This window comes from Andrena cerasifolii, chromosome 2 (genome assembly GCF_050908995.1).
Source record: "Andrena cerasifolii isolate SP2316 chromosome 2, iyAndCera1_principal, whole genome shotgun sequence".
Lineage (NCBI taxonomy): Eukaryota > Metazoa > Arthropoda > Insecta > Hymenoptera > Andrenidae > Andrena > Andrena cerasifolii.
The window spans coordinates 15,512,319-15,528,741 of NC_135119.1; the positions used below are offsets into that span (position 1 = coordinate 15,512,319).

A 16,423-nucleotide genomic window follows, 5' to 3' on the forward strand; every position below is an offset into this window, starting at 1 on the left:
GAAATTCGATAACAAATTTGAAATTCAGGCTGACCAACATTATAAAAAGCATGTCCAGCGACCGCACTGAAGTTTGCAGCGTATTGCGTTGCTAACACTGCTTTTCGGTAACAACAGTCATAACCTTTACCGAATGCGTTGCAAGTTTCGAAAACAAGAGATGACTTTTTTCAAGGTTTCTCGTTGGATATATCGTGACATTAGATAAAATTTATCGCCATACGTTATACATTTGTTAGTCATTAGGGAGTATTTACGAACAGAGAAATTCTTTGAACCGAAAACTAGAAATTCGCGGAAAACATTGCGTTCCTCTGTGCAGCATCGAACGAGCATAATGATAACTTTACGAAATGCGTGAGAAAGTTTGAGAAATGGAGGATGACGTGGAAAAGCCCCGTACAAAAATGAATGCTAACGAACTGCTTGCTTTTCAAAGAGATTTAAAGCAGGAAAAGGAGCTTTTCTTAAAAATATTATCAAAAATCGACAACCAAGTGCATAGGCTGCAGGTAAATATAAATCGCGTAATGTCCGTTGTGCCTTTGGAAGTACTATTTATTACGAAATTTTTAAGGTGGAGCAGCTTCATTTGTTAGGATTAATGAACAAGTCGTTGAAAGGCACGGAGGATAAATCATCGTACGAATCTGTGAATGATAAACAAGAGCCAGACTCCGCGAACAAATCCTTGGACTTGTCTATAGTTTCGGCTTTTAAATATTTCCAAGAAGAAATTGAAGACGAAGATGATATTTAGAAGAATTAAATGAATTATTATTGTTAATTTATTTTATCAATATATATATATATATATATCACAATTATGTATATATATCGCTAATGTGTTTTATACTGTTCTCTTTGCCTGTTAACGGTCCAATAAGAATACAGAAAGGAACACCATTAAATAAAAAATGAACTATTATTATTTCTTAAAGCAACAAAGTCCAATTGTCTATACAAATCTGAGATACTGGCGATAAGACAGTTTTTTAACTACTATCGTTTCAAACAGTATGAAACGTTTGTACTTAATTAGTTAAGTATAATTGAAATAAGTCTAGAATATTTATACACGCTTTACGACGGATAGCCCTGCGACGGTGGTCCGAGGTGCGACGGGTCGTTGGTGAACGACGGAGGTTTGAATTGTTCCGCGGACATACGTGTGAAAAATATTCCTACACCTTCTATTAAAGCCAACAACACTCCACCAATGATTGCACTACCAGCCATAGCTGGTAAACCATTTCTCGCCGCTAATATTCCGCCGGTCGCCGCTCCACTGATAATAGAATTCCATGGATCTTCCTTTTTCCTAAGGTGTACCAATGTGCAGTCTATCGTGGAAAACATACCGCCCCATAATGCAAAGTTTCCAGCAATAATTGGAGACCGCTGTTTGATAGCCATTAGACTTCCCAGAAATCGCTTGTTTATTCCACTGGGTGCGTTTCGAAAACCCTTAATACTCTGGAACACAGCACCACCAATGGCACCCATGGTAAATGCACCACCGCAATCGTCTATTATACGCCAAGGGCACGGTTCTCTCGCGTACTCTTCCATTCCTTAATTGGTTATCTGTAACGGAAGCGGAATTTTAACAAATCTTACGAAATCTTTCAATAGTGGCCGGAGAAGCTCACGGTAGATGTTACAGGTATCAAAGAACTATTTAAAACTAACCTTTAGCATCGGATATATTAAATTTTGAATGAAAAATGTGCTAAATATTAAAGTGAAAACTATCCTATCGGTTCTCCTAACTACGTGCAACTTTGCCCTGTGAATACATCGCGTAAAAACTCATTGTTATGCATCTATAGAAATCGTGATAAAAAGATACTTGAAACAAGATACACGTAAGCGAGGTTATGTATTTAAAACACGAATGCGGTCGATCAACATGTGCGTAGCAATTTGAAACACCGTAAAGCGTATTCTAAAAATGTTGTTCCCAGTAAAATAACACAAGTTCCTTTATGTATTTACCATAAAATTTGTTTCGAATACCTCCAATACCAAGGTACGAGATCCCTCGAGCACGACACTGTGATGAGCGTAACTACGTTAATGAACTTCTTTCTCAGCTAAAATCCTACACGATCGAAAGAAAATGAAGCGACGCGAGTCAACCTGATGTAATAAATAACCTACTAAATTTAATTCAGACATTTCTACGCTATGACAAATAAATTTTCTTTTAACAGTTGTCTTGATTACTTGGTTGATTCATTCATACGAATCGGATTGGATGCTTAAACTCCGAACCCGCGTTACATGATATTTCGAAATATGCATAGCTATGCGTACGATAGAAGTGCAAATACATTCTATCGCCTAGATCATGCCACCGGTAACATTTTCAATGTTTAAGCGAATAGCGACGCAGAATTTTCATGCGAAGTACTTATTTCAAATGCGATACAATGTTCAGTTTCTTGAGCGTTCGACTGGCGCACGTCTACGATAGTTTAAAATAGAATGAGCCGAGAATGTCCAAAAATACATCAGGCTTTTAGTTAGTCCTGGATATCCAGTCGTTTTGTGTGAAAGTGAAATTCGTATTCGAGGGAAACATCATCGTTCGAGAAGCGTTTCTCTGGTTTCTTGCTTGTTGGTAATCGTACGATTAATTATTGGCGTGGTACTTGGAATAGCGCGTAAAATCTAGAGCACTATTTCGAAGCTACACGCAGCTATTCGGTTCTCGGCATTCGAAGCGTCTCTACATTCGTCAAGTGTGAACCGACTTTCTATCCAAGTATTTAATATTCAAGCTCGCAAGTATTCATCCGAATTGGTTACAACCACGAACACAGTGGAACTCGCTCTTCCTCTGTTCCGTTGCGCATGTAACATATAAAAGTGACATTTTTTGCAGATAAAAATGTCTGACACGAAGGCACTTAAATCAGACGCGGGCCAAAACTCGATTCTGTCCGAAATAACGGAACCCAGTCAACCAAATAATGCAAACGGTCTGACCCCGGCGGCTGGTACCGAAAATGGAGTTGCCTCTGCCACTGAAAATCCCCAGGTGCAAAATTCGATTGCGCAACACGCAGAATCTACAGCTACCAAGTCTACGAAAGATCAAACAGCGGATGTACTCGCGAAAGACATAAACGCATCCGAGATTGTTAATGAAAGTCTACCTGCAAATCCAATTCCGTTGGAAGCGGTAACTGTTACTGAAGCTACGAAGGAGAAGGTGGATGAACCCGGGACTCCCAAGATTTCCGAGAATGAGAGTCAACGAAACGAGCAATCGGTAATCCGAACATTTTTTCATGTTTATGTTTATAATTTTTTTCCTGCGTTTCAAACACGATGGCGCTTCAAGCTTATCGCTTGTATTGCCCAACGAACTATATTATTAGTCACATCTTTTTCCCTCCCTCCTCCTCTCTCTCTCCTCTCCGGGTCCCAGCCAGCAAGCGGCGCACCGGGAGAAAGGTGGTTTCCCATCTTTCCTCAGTACACCGTCCCGTGCTGCTCGACTTTAGTGGTGATCTAACGAGAACCAGCTTTTACCATCGCGGCCACCGTCGCTGGGTCCGAACATTTATCAATTTAAATATTTTATACACGCCAAGTTTGAAATAACTCAACGATCTGTTCTATATTTGTATAAAACATCGTCTCGTTCTAGGAACTGAAAGCTTGCGAAATTCTACAGACGTCCATAGGCGCTGGAGATACTTGCTCCGTGAGGAAACATGACGAGATCGCCAATGCTCAGAAAGCAGATAAAGAAATTGCCGATGAAACATCAGCACCGAAGGGGGAATCACCCTTGGCCGAGGACCTTGTCAAGTCGAATGAAGTTATGATCTCGAAACTAAAGCAGGAAGTTGAGGTAGGAAAGCACGGAGAAGCTTAGGTCACACAGTTTTATCCATTTTATTTTGTTTTGTAGAAAAGAAGCGAAGAACGGGATTCCTACCGGAAGAAACTGGAAAGCACCGAGAAGAAGCTGGCTGCGTTACAAATGTCGTACGACACTTTAATGCAAGGCGAAGGCGACGAAGTGATGCTTCGACGTATGGTAGACCAATTAAAAGGAAAACTGATCGAGACCTCGTTGCAATTGGAAGCCAAAATCCGTACTGCCGCGAACCAGGAGAAGCAGATTAATGCTTTGAACATTCAAGTTAATTCGCTGAAAGAAGTGGAGTCTCTCACTAGGAGCCTTTTGCAAATCCGTAATATGGAAGTTAAGCATCTGCAGGTAAGCTGTGTAAATCAGACCCAGCCAACCCCTCGTTGTATGCTTAAGGGGGGAACCCCGCCCTGAAACCACTAACAAAAGACAAAATTAGGGACTTTTTTGTTCGTATAAATAAAAATATAGGGCTTGGATTTTTGATGTTTTTAAAACAATCTGTATTTTGCTAGAAATTTTTTTTTTTATAAATCCTATCCTAGGCTAGGTCATAGATAATATATTCCTGTTTACATATCTTTCTGTATTTCCTTCTGAAATGATCCAGTCACTTCCGGGAGTGTGAGCCACTTTTTTGCAGAGCTCCGGGAAGCCATTTTCTTCATTGCCACTTTGTACAATTTTTCATAAAAAAAATTTTTCTACCAAAATAAAGATTGCTTTAAGACAATATAAAAAAATCCAAGCCCTTTATTTTTATTTATACGAATAAAAAAAATCCCTAACTTGGTCTTTTGTTAGTGGCTTCAGGGTGGGGTCTCCCCTTAACTGAGTGTAGGCGTGTAACAAATGTGGAACAAAACTCCCGGAACCATTTATAATTCCCTTTCTTGTATCGTATGAAAGCTGGAATGGCACTATTTCTGTATTTAACGATGTAGACAGAAGTGGATAGCATGGAAGTACGGATTACCGAGGAACGAGAGCGGTACAACACTATGATAAATAAAATGGATGGAGCTGTGAAATTGAATGCGGATTTGAAGAAAGAATACGAGACGCAGCTATGCCTCTTCCGAGATTTGCGAGAAAAGTACGAAGAGAAAGTCGCATTGCTGACGAGAGAGAAAGAGGCTCTTGAAAATAGCACGCAAGCTGCTCCTAAATAAGTTGCATTGTTGTTCCTCGAACTCAATCGTTTTATAATTATTTCAATTTGTATAAAATAAAGAACGTTTAGAAATAGCATATACGCATTCATTTCTGTACCTATCCGTGATCCTTTTATTTGAAGTCTGCAATAATTAAAGGCTGATTCAGACACGTCGAGTAATTTAGTCAAGTAGCTTAGTAAAACAATGGTAAATTGCTAAATTACTCGCTACTCGACTAAATTACTCGACGTGTCTGTTCCAGCCTTAATGGACCAACTAATCAATATAGGAATGTGTGGCGAAAATGTAATACATTATATTCTTGAATAAGATATATTAAAGTACTTTAAGAGAGTTCTGTCATCAGTTTCCGTGGTGTAGTGGTTATCACATCCGCCTAACACGCGGAAGGTCCCCAGTTCGATCCCGGGCGGAAACATTTTTTTTTCTTCTCAATAAAAGGAATTAATTTGATATTTAAAATAAAAACATCGCCATTATCATCACTACAGAAATATAGAAGCTATTCGGAGAAGCCCAAGATACAAAAATATATAGCTGCAAAGATAAAAGATAGTAAATTGTTGTGAAACTGATATCACTGAAGTTCGTAAATTAATTATAGCAAGCTATCGAATACGGAAAATCATACGTTTACTTTTCCTTGTTGACATTCGCGGTGATCCCCCGCACGCATAATACGCAGACCCGGCAAGTTGCGTGTATAAACTGCAAAGTGCGCGACGCACATAGGTGCCGCCAGAGAAAAAGCGCCTAAAGGCAACTCGAAGAAAATAAAATAATAATTAATTAATTATCGCTGCTCCACGAGAATCAATTGTTTATAGACTTTTCTCTTCGTATCGTCGCGTTTCGCCAAAATGCACGACGGCCCTGAAATACCTAAAAAATATGAGATGAATTTTTAAATTAAAATGAATCATGCTATGATGCTACAAATATGATTTATACCAGTGGTGAGCAACCTTTGGTACGAAGTGGGCCAGAAGTGGAAACCTACTACTCTATGCGGGCCGCAATATTAAATACATAAATATACTAATCAAATAATTTTAATTTATGGGATGAATTTATTATTTCTGACATTGATTTGCAATAAAACGTTGTTTATATTTGATTTACTGTTTATTAATAATATATACACAGTAATATATACCTACCTACATATTAAAATATAAAAAGGTATATGTACGTATAATTTTCTAATTAAATGAAATTAAATAACTATTGAAGTTTACTTAATGAGATGCTTGCTTTTGTTTCTCATAAACGAGCTTCTCAATATCGGGTGCGATATTCGAAACTGCAACTCTAATACAATTATTTAATCGTTCGCCAGCGAGTCGATTACGACGATCACTTTTTAAAATTGCCATTCTCGAGAATAGTTGCTCACACGCAAATTATAATTATACAACATGAGAAAGGGATAATTGTATCCTATTTTTTAGCGCAAAATTCATTCCGATATCTTTTACAGTTTAAAAGATATACGCAAATGTTCAGGCGGGCCGCAGGTCAACGGCGGGCGGGCCAAATGCGGCCCGCGGGTTGCTCATCACTGATTTATAGTCTTCTCCCAATATATTGCCGGTCCAGGGTCGCGGCAATGTATCGAGAGTGGGACACGATTCTTCGTTTTATTCCCAAATTTCTTCGGACATATTTTTTGTTCTTGAATGGCGCCAAACATTTATCGCACACACAAGAAAAACACCACGCGCCGGGCCTGATAATACGTATTTAACTTTTGTAAATAATCGTCATTTCTTAAACTATAAAGGAAGCAATAAGATTACTGTACTAAATCTTTCCGATACAACACAAATCATTTGACCTGAAAATATACATATTTTATGGCCTGCAGTTTTTAAAAATTTTGATGTAACAATTGATGGTTCTAGCTAAAATATAAACTGGACTTTTCAAATATTTATTCAATAAATAATTTTGGAATATTGAAAATCGGGTAACTGTAGCAAAATGGTATCGATATTATTATGAGTTTCTGTTACAAGGGTTTTTTTTACGAAAACTTTGTATTTCGAGTACTCAACATCTGTTTATCTTAACTTTTAATAAAATATCCGAATATAACGTGAAGAACACGAATATACTGCAATTACAACATACGACATCCACTACAATCACAAAGAGACATTAACACTACAAAGAAATGGATACAGGAAAATTGATGAACAAACATTCGTATCGCATGATCGGTGGTTCCCTGGCAGATGCAAGGAAGCCTTGAACTTTCACACAATCCAAACCGTGCAAACCCGCGATCAACATTTTGTATAAATACTGCTACAGAATGTCTGGGAGATCAGTGCATCCTGACATACAGAGCTGTGAACGTGGTAAGAAGTTGCTGGTAAAATATTAATTATAAGTACATCTGCTAGTTTCTCATTCGAGAAGTGTTTCTTCTATTCTTGTTTAATAAGTTAAATTTCTAAAATTAATATATTTATTCCATCCCGGGAAAGAAATTTCATATTCGATATAATTGTCTTTCTGTGACAAATAACGCATTATTTTAATATAGGTGTGAATATAATTCTGTTATCCGTGGGAGATACACACATCGATCATGAAGAAATTTATGATCTTGACAATTTTGTCAGTCATCTTTACGACGACACTTGGAGAATTCCTAGATGTAGGACTACCTGATTCGGTAACATAAAATTTAATATATTCTACATATTTACATATGAATAATAAAATTCAGTTATGAACATACACCAAATATTGGACCGGTTCTTGATAATCAATAAATTAATTATTCTTTTTATTCTAGCGTCTTCGTCGCGAAGCAGAAGCTGAACCCGGTACACGACCAGTTTATGTTCCTCCGCCACGACCACCTCATCCAGTAAATATATTAAAAATATCTACTTATCACGTGATATTAAGTCCAATTATTTAAATATTGCGAATTGTTTGTTACAGCGCCTCCGACGCGAAGCAGAAGCAGAAGCTGAACCCGGTACACGCCCTTATAATCCTGCGCCTCGACCAGTTTATGTTCCTCCGCCACGACCACCTCATCCAGTAAATATATTAAAAATATCTACTTAGCACGTGATATTAAGTCCAATTATTTAAATATTGTGAATTGTTTGTTACAGCGCCTCCGACGCGAAGCGGAAGCAGAAGCTGAACCCGGTACACGCCCTTATAATCCTGCGCCTCGACCAGTTTATGTTCCTCCGCCACGACCACCTCATCCAGTAAATATATTAAAAATATCTACTTAGCACGTGATATTAAGTCCAATTATTTAAATATTATGAATTGTTTGTTACAGCGCCTCCGACGCGAAGCAGAAGCAGAAGCTGAACCCGGTACACGCCCTTATAATCCTGCGCCCCGACCAGTTTATGTTCCTCCGCCACGACCACCTCATCCAGTAAATATATTAAAAATATCTACTTAGCACGTGATATTAAGTCCAATTATTTAAATATTATGAATTGTTTGTTACAGCGCCTCCGACGCGAAGCAGAAGCAGAAGCTGAACCCGGTACACGCCCTTATAATCCTGCGCCCCGACCAGTTTATGTTCCTCCGCCAAGACCACCTCACCCTGTAAGTATATTAAAAATATCTACTTAGCACGTGACGTTAAATCCAATTATTTAAATATTGTAAATTGTTTGTTACAGCGCCTCCGACGCGAAGCAGAAGCAGAAGCTGAACCCGGTAAACGCCCTTATAATCCTGCGCCCCGACCAATTTATGTTCCTCCGCCACGACCACCTCATCCAGTAAATATCTATTACGAATAAACTTGGTTTATTGTCTTCTGTAACGGACATCATGTAAAATATTCAATTTTACTTCTTTTTTTCAGCGACTCTGAAATGTGAATGAAATGCTTAAGCAGAGGTACTACATCTAAATCAAACTATTCCTAAATAGCAGATGATCCATCCATATTTTAAATTTTATATCATAACTATTAATATAAGTAGTACATATGTAAAAGTTACTCGATGCGATACTATGTCCAATGTAGCCTTCTAATAAAAGTTACTTTTAATTGTACCATATAAATATCTACATAAATTTATTATTTACCCATCCTTATTGATGTTTATTAAATTAACTAATATTTACAAAGGATAACGAGTACGTATACGTTTTTGTCAACTGTATTATTCTAGGATTATCTTTATTTAAATTATATACATATACTAAGATTTATTCCAAAGAAACAACTACTGGCGCTTCATCTTCACTCTCGTCTTGTAAATTAGAAAAGTCCCATGAAAATTTAATGTATAATCGGTCACGGAATCGTGATGCATACGACTTCAAGCGGCCGTCCAATTCCGAATTGGTTTCGATATTTGCAAAAAGCTTACGCAGGTTATAATAAACGAAGTTAGTATTAACTACAATATCGCAAAGTAAATCTTCCGGCACATGCGTTAATTGAACCTCCAATACTTTCATAAATTCGATATAAATAGTCCGACGTTTCGAAATCGCAGAATCGGCTCCGCAGATGAGGTATACAAGTTTCTTCCAATGCTCAAAAGCATCCAGACTTTGCCCAACCAGGAAACAAGCAAATGCGAGTTGCGTTTCGCCAATAATCTCCATAGGGCTGAAAAAGGTAATAGTTATATAGAGACAACAGCTTTTCGGAAATATGCAAAAGTTAGCTCGATTACATATTGAAAGCGTGGTAAATATAGACTACTGAAATTACAGTGCTAATTTATCGAGTAGAGTGTCCAACGCATAAGTGGAGTCGAGAGAATGCTTCGTGATTTCAGCAGGGGATGCTCCATCTGGATAACTTTTGTCAGGCAATTTTGATAATCGCAGTTCTGTACCAGGTTTCGGTTTCATGTCTGGAAGTAATTCTTCTTCCTTTTCCTCTACAGTCAGCCCACTTCTCCTCTTTCTTTTTGGATTCGATACACCTCCTCTTGGTCTCGCAGCGTCGCTACAATGTTCTAACTCTAAGGCTGATCTTACAAACCTGGAATCAAACACTCGTATTTATAATATAAGAGAATAAATGTAGATAACAGATACATAATTTATGATATTCTTTTACATACCCACATTCAGGCGAACAACGTTCGATAAGAGACGGGCTAATATGATTTGTTAATTCCTGCCATGCTTTCCACACATCGTAAGGATAACATCCTAGACACCTGTCCAGGTTTTTCAAATTATCCTTTAACCTTTGAACCATCTCTTCCGATACAACTTTGTAAAGAAGATTCACTGTTAGTAATAAAATACTATCCCCGATACCTATACACTAGGGTGGTCCTTATTTTTCAACTTTAAAATTTGTAACCCAGACCCATTTAAAGTCTTCTATTTGACAAAAAAAAAATATCTTCGTGTTTTTTATTTGTATACTTTGATATATAAAGGTCGCTCAAGGACTTTATATTTTGCATGTAGGTACAAGTTTGGCAACTGCAACTTTCCATAATTGTCACTTGTCAATTTCAATGAAACGGGGCCCATATTTATATATCAGAATCTCAAACCATGCTTTTATCTATGCGTTTAACAATCTGAATATGTAGAATGTACGTCAAAGTTTGCGTCTGAAAAAAACTTCTGAATAATTACTAATAATAACTTTGATTTTTTACCATACATATAAGAACCACCCTAATATATATAATGCGTAATACCTATCGTACCTTCCGAACTGATATTTTCCTCTTTCGCATCCCACTGCCTGACTAAAAATTCAGATTTTTTAAATGTATGAAGGAAACCAATTTTAGGAGCAGTCTCTCCAAATTCATCTATAGCGCTTCAACAAAAATATACGTACATAACTATTGTCGAGACAACAGAAACAATATTAACCATTATATATTTACCTATAATGTACATAATGAGATCCCGGTGGGATCATTTTGATACCTTTAAAATTATCAGCCGTATTCCATGATTTTAAATCGATTCCAAGTTCAGTGCCAATCGGTACATTCAATATGATTAATGTAGCACCTTCGACTAAAAGTCTTTGCGCTACATTTTGATTCATTTCTACTCCCTCACGTGCCATGATTAATCCATAGAGTTTAAACGGCTTAATAACTTTCTTCTTTTGTATCAAAGGAATCAAGTTAAATTGAGTTATTAATTTTCACAACAATGTTGAGTTCCTTCTACAAATTCATTATCATACTTCAACATGATTTGCGTAATACAGTAACTTATAAGTATCATAGATTAGACTGAGCACAGAAAGAACGTTTATAACGATTTTGTAATAATGAGAACTTTTATTTTACTTTAGTAATGTTTCATTACCGCTTGAGATTGAATAGAAAAAATCTGTTCCGTTCCAATTCACCTGTTTACATTGGATAAAGTCAATAGCGCCATCTGATCCCTTTATTAGGTACACTCGGCTCAAACGATTGTGGCCGATCGAGATACGATTGTATTCGAGCTTACTAGGGTTGGCTTTTTTACATCGCTAACATTCTATAGTATTTCATGAACGTGGTGAGGGCACTGCCAAGCCACAGGTTGACGCTATACAAATAATATTATGGTACAAATACAAAAAAGTGTATTGCGAAGATTAACACATAATAAATCTTTCCTTGAATTTCAAAGAGGTTCTCAAAGAATTGAGGTATTGATTAGGAAAGAATGGTTCTATTGACACAAGTTCTGCATTGTGCAAAGAAGGTAACAATGTTAATTAAATTTTTCATTCTATAATGGTAAGAATAATTGCAATGTAATTGTACGATAATAAGTATAGAATTTGCTAATGAAAGTAAATTTTAACTACCTGCACAGTTACCGAGGAAATTCAAGCGTCAAGGATTGATAGATAGTCTACGGATTTATGTAAAAGCAGGTTCAGGAGGATCTGGGCTTCAGCGTTACGGTGGCGTAGGCGGAGCAGGAGGAAATATATACATTCATTCGGAAGAAGGATTAACGTTGAGCAAAGTTAAATCTAAACTACGAACCGTGAAACTAAAAGCTGGATGTGGAGGTGAAAGTACTTCAAGGGGAATTATCGGCGCACCTGGAGCAGATTTAAATATAAGCGTTCCAGTCGGTATCACCGTTTACGATGAAAATCAAGTTAAACTTGGTAATACATACGATCCAGATTTACACTGAATTTCCTACATTATAGAATTTTATTATAGTTCTATGCACACATATTTATGAAAATGTAGGAGAAGTAAATTCGGAAGGTGCGAAACTACTGGTCGCAAAGGGTGGGATCGGAGGATGCGAAAGTACAGGATATTGTGGACTTAAGGGCGAGAGTCGAGCCATAATACTTGATCTTAAATTAATTGCCGACGTTGGTCTAGTTGGCTTTCCTAATGCAGGGAAAAGCACACTTTTAAGTACAATTTCAAATTCGAAGCCAAAGATTGCCAGTTATCCATGTAAGGTTTATCAGAGAAGCATATTTAGAAAGTATAAAAGTTTAAATAAATAAGTACATTGTTCTCTTTATTGATTTTACGTGCATGTATTTTCAGTCACAACCATAAGGCCACAAATAGGTACAGTAAATTATGAAGATTATAGGCAAATCACGGTTGCAGATTTACCAGGATTAATTGAAGGTGCACACGCTAATAGAGGAATGGGCCACAGATTTTTAAAACATATAGAAAGAACGAAATTATTATTATTTATTGTAGACATCAAGGGATTTCAAATTTCTCCGAAATATAAACACAGGTCCTGCATAGAAACGATACTCCTATTAAACAAAGAGATTGAACTTTACAAACCTGATTTACTAGAAAGACCTGCGATGCTGATAATAAACAAAATGGATAAGAAATGCGCAAATGAAATATATAACGATCTGAAGCCAAAGTTGACTAATTTGTCAGATATCGTTTCCGAATTCGACGAAACGATGCAGCCGGAAAGAGTCTTGCAGTTCGATGATATTTTAACGACATCTTTGATTTCAAAGGATAAAGATAAAATACAAGAAATCAAAGAAAAAATACGAAATATTATCGATAAATATGAAGAGAAAACACTCTTCCTTGAAAATACTGATTCGCTAGAAAATAATTTACTTGAAAAATTGAAACGGCAATCGGAACGATATGCACCTACACTGATATGATCCTTTGAAATATATTTCATTATAAGAATGAAAGTTTTTTTTGAAACGATGTATTATACGATCATGCCTTGGTAAACTTCCATAAAAATGTAATGGTAGTAAATGTTTTTAAATAAGAACAACTGATGCGTTTCTATTAAATTGTTTAAAATAGCTTTCTCTTTATTTTTAACCATTCGCATTTCAAATTTTCACTTTCTACTTTATGCGTCCAGTCTTCTCCTAATGGAGCTTTACTTTGTACACGCACTTGTTCAATTTCGTCTTGATTTCTGAAAACACCTGTATCTGTAGTCCACCTTTCCATACCATTCCATGCGATCATTATTCCATTATCGGTACACAATTTCGGTGGTGTTCTCACCAAATTATATCCCAATTCTGTACAAACGATGCCCAATGCTTTGGCCAGATAATTATTACACGCAACCCCGCCAGATACAACCTAGTTAATAAAATAGTATCGAGTTGAAGATTCGAATAAAAATTCAGAATATCCTTATAGTATGATTGAACGTACCAGCGTTCTCCTATCTTGAGGAAACAATGACAACTTATCGATAAATTCTATTGCTCTCTGAGTTCTCTGACATATATGGGTTACAGCAGCTAATTGAACTCCTGCGCATAAATTATATACAGAAGGAATTGTCATATCAGCTACTATATTATGTTCTTTTTCTTCCTTTTCGATATAGTATGTAGCGCTACTTAGCAATCCTGCAAAGCTAAAGTTACAATCGTAATATTTTGTCAGTACAGACTGAAAGGAAAATTGATCGATATCTGTAGCTTTAAGTGCTGCAGTTTCTAACGCGAGTCCTCCGTTTAAAGAGCTAAATTCTGGAATATTTCTCAATTTAAGTCTTCGTGCCACCTACACAAATTCGGAGGAATAATTAGTTTAAATTATGTAAAGTATAAATGTGTTTGGAAACAATGGAATAGCTATTAAGGGGTCATTCTGGTAATGACGCCGCAAAATTCGGCAACATTCAGGCTTTTTTTTCTCAGTGAATACAATGAATAGCACTGTCAAACTTTTCTTTTATTTATTAAGCTACTTGTAATGTATACGGAACAATTTTTTAAATACACTTTTAATTGGGTTCTTTCAATGTTATCTGAAATTCAAACTTGAGTCTTTGAAAAGAAATACCTCCCTGGCGGGAGTGATTTCAGTTCACAGACTCAACTGAAACAAAAAAACCAAGCTGATTCTTAATCATTATGAGTACCGCTATCGCAGGTGCCAGAATTAGCCACGTAAGTCAAAATTTAACAAAATTGCGCGCATTCAAACTTCAAGTAAGAATGGAAAATTTCGAAACTTGAAGTTTGAATGCGCGCAATTTTGTTAAATTTTGACTTACGTGGCTAATTCCGGCACCTGCGATAGTGGTACTCATAATGATTAAGAATCAGCTTGGTTTTTTTGTTACAGATTAGTCTGTGAGCTGAAATCACTCCTGCTGTCTTTTTAAAGGCGCGATTTTGAACTCCAGATAATATTGAAAAAACACAATTAAAAGTGTGTGTAAAAAATTGTTCCATATACATTACAAGTAGCTTAATAAATGGAAAAAAGTTTGACATTGTTATTCATTGTATTCACTGAGAAAAAAAAGCCTGAATGTTGCAGAATTTTGCGGCGTGATTGGCAGAATGACCCCTTAATAACAAGACTTTTACCTTATCAAACATCTCCCCTGGTGCATTATTTATAGTACTACCAAGTAAATAAAATTTATCCACATTTTCAACGATTGCAAGTAGACAATGACCTCCAGAAGCCAATAAGACAAGGTAGGGAAACTCGACCTATGAACAAAAATTCAACGTTACTTGTTACTCTTCTGCTGACAGTATCGCATTGGACAACGATATTGTTTAACAAACATTTTGCAGCATTCGTGCTGTCAGAGCGTGAGCTTCCATATGATGTATAGGTATGAAAGGTTTCTTCCCAATTTTTGCTAAAGATTTCCCAAATCTTGTTCCAATCTCAAGGGACATAGGAAGGCCAGGTTTCACGGTTGTAGCCACCGCATCTATATCCTTCAACTTCAAATTCGCCGATATCAATGCGTCCTCGCAAGTTCTTGTAATATTATTGGCATGCATCGTCCGTGCAAACGAAGGAATTATTCCTCCAAAACTGAGGATAATAAAATAATTGTTACAAATCCAATAGAAGCATTTTCTTTCCTAAAAATGATATATCGTAACTAACAACATAAATTACTTCAAATGAGTAAGATGTTGGGACCTAATAGCTTCACCTAATATGGTTCCTGTGTTGTCAACAATTCCACAACCTGTTTCATCGCAGCTAGATTCTATTCCTAATATTATAGCTGGTTTATCGTGGAAACATTTCTGAGAAAATTTTAAATCACGCTGTCGCCGGTACGGTAGTGTGCCATTATTTAAACTGCGCCTCGATAGGCATTTGTGAAATAAACACATGTTCCACGACATTGCTTCACGAAATTAGATTTAATTCTCCTTTTATTTGTATTATTTTAAACAAGCTTTTTAAAAATTGAATGCAACATTGAGTATGCATTTATTTGTGTAAATATATAAATTAATATTGTGATTACGTCAAGACCACATTAATATATACATAATTAAGTTGTTTTTACATTCTACTCTACTGAATCTCAACTCTCAAGGTCTCAAGAGTTTCATCTAATAGGGATATCTGCATGTAGTGATCCTCTACGCAGTCTAGGCAATCATCGGAACAACGTGTATCTTCGCTGATAGGTTGCCGCGATTTGGAGCAAACGCGGAAGTAGACAGAGAAAGAAACTGTAAAAAAGAAAGAGACAGAAATACTGATAGAAAGAGACAGAAATACTGATAGAAAGAGGCAGAAATACTGATAGAAAGAGGCAGAAATACTGATAGAAGGAGACAGAATGCAACCAAACACCTCCAGGCACCCCAAAATTCTAAGACAGAATTTTAAGTGGTTTTACGAGACTAGCCGCTGCCCGCTGAACGAAATTTGGCACGCAGATGTGGAAGGAAAAGTTAAGCTATTTACTATATTCGCCTGGCCTAACTGTAGTTTTGAAAGATATTGAATGCAATCACAGGCTCACGTACGCCTTTTGAGTTCAAGTGTCAGTTATTAATATTGTACGAGCACGTTCGAAAAACTGGCAAGGAAAAACCCTCGAGAAGCACAACGCGCTCTACGTGCTTACGAGTCCT

General features: G+C 36.7%; 7 protein-coding genes and 1 non-coding gene across 21 annotated transcripts in view; 5 read left to right on the forward strand and 3 right to left on the reverse strand.

Annotated features, from left to right (window-relative positions):
• Positions 1-94: 94 nt before the first annotated feature.
• On the forward strand, positions 95-801 carry LOC143366148 (uncharacterized). Of its 2 annotated transcripts, XM_076806983.1 has the most exons (3): positions 137-234; positions 323-512; positions 578-801. In XM_076806983.1, exons 2-3 carry the CDS (start codon positions 375-377, stop codon positions 758-760), a joined length of 321 nt encoding a protein of 106 aa, XP_076663098.1. In that variant the 5' UTR covers positions 137-234; positions 323-374; the 3' UTR covers positions 761-801. The 2 variants fall into 2 exon arrangements, with proteins under 2 accessions (XP_076663096.1, XP_076663098.1); XM_076806981.1 differs by having other exon boundaries at positions 95-512.
• Positions 802-906: 105 nt separating this feature from the next.
• Positions 907-2,143, reverse strand: LOC143366145 (mitochondrial import inner membrane translocase subunit Tim17-B). Of its 3 annotated transcripts, none has more exons than XM_076806970.1 (2): positions 1,999-2,143; positions 907-1,587 (listed from the first exon to the last, which is right to left on the reverse strand). In XM_076806970.1, the coding sequence occupies exon 2, from the start codon at positions 1,570-1,572 to the stop codon at positions 1,084-1,086; it is 489 nt and encodes a 162-aa protein (XP_076663085.1). In that variant the 5' UTR covers positions 1,573-1,587; positions 1,999-2,143; the 3' UTR covers positions 907-1,083. The 3 variants fall into 3 exon arrangements, with proteins under 3 accessions (XP_076663085.1, XP_076663087.1, XP_076663086.1); XM_076806972.1 differs by having other exon boundaries at positions 2,020-2,138; XM_076806971.1 differs by lacking the exon at positions 1,999-2,143 and adding an exon at positions 1,693-1,919.
• Positions 2,144-2,495: 352 nt separating this feature from the next.
• LOC143366137 (uncharacterized) lies at positions 2,496-5,141 on the forward strand. 7 transcript variants are annotated; one of them, XM_076806953.1, is made up of 5 exons: positions 2,496-2,827; positions 2,891-3,280; positions 3,689-3,868; positions 3,929-4,240; positions 4,837-5,141. In XM_076806953.1, exons 2-5 carry the CDS (start codon positions 2,897-2,899, stop codon positions 5,062-5,064), a joined length of 1,104 nt encoding a protein of 367 aa, XP_076663068.1. In that variant the 5' UTR covers positions 2,496-2,827; positions 2,891-2,896; the 3' UTR covers positions 5,065-5,141. The 7 variants fall into 7 exon arrangements, with proteins under 7 accessions (XP_076663068.1, XP_076663067.1, XP_076663060.1 ...); XM_076806952.1 differs by having other exon boundaries at positions 2,498-2,626; positions 3,662-3,868; XM_076806945.1 differs by having other exon boundaries at positions 2,508-2,827; positions 3,662-3,868.
• Positions 5,142-5,415: 274 nt separating this feature from the next.
• Trnav-aac (transfer RNA valine (anticodon AAC)) lies at positions 5,416-5,488 on the forward strand. The gene has a single exon. It is a non-coding gene; the product is annotated as a tRNA-Val (tRNA).
• Positions 5,489-7,298: 1,810 nt separating this feature from the next.
• Positions 7,299-9,135, forward strand: Apid1 (apidaecin 1). Of its 4 annotated transcripts, XM_076806965.1 has the most exons (9): positions 7,300-7,433; positions 7,622-7,753; positions 7,877-7,951; positions 8,029-8,130; positions 8,208-8,309; positions 8,387-8,488; positions 8,566-8,667; positions 8,745-8,846; positions 8,933-9,135. In XM_076806965.1, exons 2-9 carry the CDS (start codon positions 7,667-7,669, stop codon positions 8,939-8,941), a joined length of 681 nt encoding a protein of 226 aa, XP_076663080.1. In that variant the 5' UTR covers positions 7,300-7,433; positions 7,622-7,666; the 3' UTR covers positions 8,942-9,135. The 4 variants fall into 4 exon arrangements, with proteins under 4 accessions (XP_076663081.1, XP_076663080.1, XP_076663082.1 ...); XM_076806966.1 differs by lacking the exon at positions 8,208-8,309 and having other exon boundaries at positions 7,299-7,433; XM_076806967.1 differs by lacking the exon at positions 7,300-7,433 and having other exon boundaries at positions 7,627-7,753.
• On the reverse strand, positions 9,014-11,401 carry LOC143366136 (protein AAR2 homolog). Of its 2 annotated transcripts, XM_076806942.1 has the most exons (6): positions 11,383-11,401; positions 10,947-11,306; positions 10,761-10,876; positions 10,155-10,308; positions 9,797-10,072; positions 9,014-9,691 (listed from the first exon to the last, which is right to left on the reverse strand). In XM_076806942.1, exons 2-6 carry the CDS (start codon positions 11,132-11,134, stop codon positions 9,283-9,285), a joined length of 1,143 nt encoding a protein of 380 aa, XP_076663057.1. In that variant the 5' UTR covers positions 11,135-11,306; positions 11,383-11,401; the 3' UTR covers positions 9,014-9,282. The 2 variants fall into 2 exon arrangements, with proteins under 2 accessions (XP_076663057.1, XP_076663058.1); XM_076806943.1 differs by lacking the exon at positions 11,383-11,401 and having other exon boundaries at positions 10,761-10,802; positions 10,947-11,112.
• Positions 11,402-11,585: 184 nt separating this feature from the next.
• Positions 11,586-13,352, forward strand: LOC143366135 (GTP-binding protein 10 homolog). The gene is made up of 4 exons (XM_076806941.1): positions 11,586-11,769; positions 11,884-12,187; positions 12,276-12,494; positions 12,591-13,352. The coding sequence occupies exons 1-4, from the start codon at positions 11,731-11,733 to the stop codon at positions 13,196-13,198; spliced, it is 1,170 nt and encodes a 389-aa protein (XP_076663056.1). The 5' UTR covers positions 11,586-11,730; the 3' UTR covers positions 13,199-13,352.
• Positions 13,329-16,423, reverse strand: part of Tcs4 (Threonyl-carbamoyl synthesis 4) — a 59,396-nt gene continuing 56,301 nt past the window's right edge. Inside the window, exons 2-6 of the mRNA XM_076806929.1 lie at positions 15,444-15,870; positions 15,098-15,356; positions 14,891-15,019; positions 13,719-14,075; positions 13,329-13,643 (exon numbers count right to left, since the gene is read on the reverse strand). Of these exons, the coding sequence (XP_076663044.1) occupies positions 13,344-13,643; positions 13,719-14,075; positions 14,891-15,019; positions 15,098-15,356; positions 15,444-15,679 (1,281 nt within the window). The 5' untranslated portion in view covers positions 15,680-15,870 and the 3' untranslated portion in view covers positions 13,329-13,343. The remainder of the gene's footprint in view (positions 13,644-13,718; positions 14,076-14,890; positions 15,020-15,097; positions 15,357-15,443; positions 15,871-16,423) is intronic.

Coding starts and splice junctions, on each gene's coding strand:
- LOC143366136 (XM_076806942.1), bottom strand. CDS start 11,134: ATGGCACGTGAGGGAGTAGAAATGAATCAAAATGTAGCGCAAAGACTT. Junction 10,877..10,946: donor TCTCATTATGTACATTATAG/GTAAATATATAA, acceptor TTTTTGTTGAAG/CGCTATAGATGAATTTGGAG. Junction 9,692..9,796: donor CTACTCGATAAATTAGCACT/GTAATTTCAGTA, acceptor TACCTTTTTCAG/CCCTATGGAGATTATTGGCG.
- LOC143366148 (XM_076806981.1), top strand. CDS start 375: ATGGAGGATGACGTGGAAAAGCCCCGTACAAAAATGAATGCTAACGAA. Junction 513..577: donor ACCAAGTGCATAGGCTGCAG/GTAAATATAAAT, acceptor GAAATTTTTAAG/GTGGAGCAGCTTCATTTGTT.
- Apid1 (XM_076806965.1), top strand. CDS start 7,667: ATGAAGAAATTTATGATCTTGACAATTTTGTCAGTCATCTTTACGACG. Junction 8,310..8,386: donor CGCCACGACCACCTCATCCA/GTAAATATATTA, acceptor TGTTTGTTACAG/CGCCTCCGACGCGAAGCAGA. Junction 8,489..8,565: donor CGCCACGACCACCTCATCCA/GTAAATATATTA, acceptor TGTTTGTTACAG/CGCCTCCGACGCGAAGCAGA.
- LOC143366145 (XM_076806970.1), bottom strand. CDS start 1,572: ATGGAAGAGTACGCGAGAGAACCGTGCCCTTGGCGTATAATAGACGAT.
- LOC143366135 (XM_076806941.1), top strand. CDS start 11,731: ATGGTTCTATTGACACAAGTTCTGCATTGTGCAAAGAAG. Junction 12,188..12,275: donor TGAAAATCAAGTTAAACTTG/GTAATACATACG, acceptor ATGAAAATGTAG/GAGAAGTAAATTCGGAAGGT. Junction 12,495..12,590: donor AAAGATTGCCAGTTATCCAT/GTAAGGTTTATC, acceptor ATGTATTTTCAG/TCACAACCATAAGGCCACAA.
- LOC143366137 (XM_076806952.1), top strand. CDS start 2,897: ATGTCTGACACGAAGGCACTTAAATCAGACGCGGGCCAAAACTCGATT. Junction 3,281..3,661: donor GTCAACGAAACGAGCAATCG/GTAATCCGAACA, acceptor GTCTCGTTCTAG/GAACTGAAAGCTTGCGAAAT. Junction 3,869..3,928: donor AACTAAAGCAGGAAGTTGAG/GTAGGAAAGCAC, acceptor TTTGTTTTGTAG/AAAAGAAGCGAAGAACGGGA.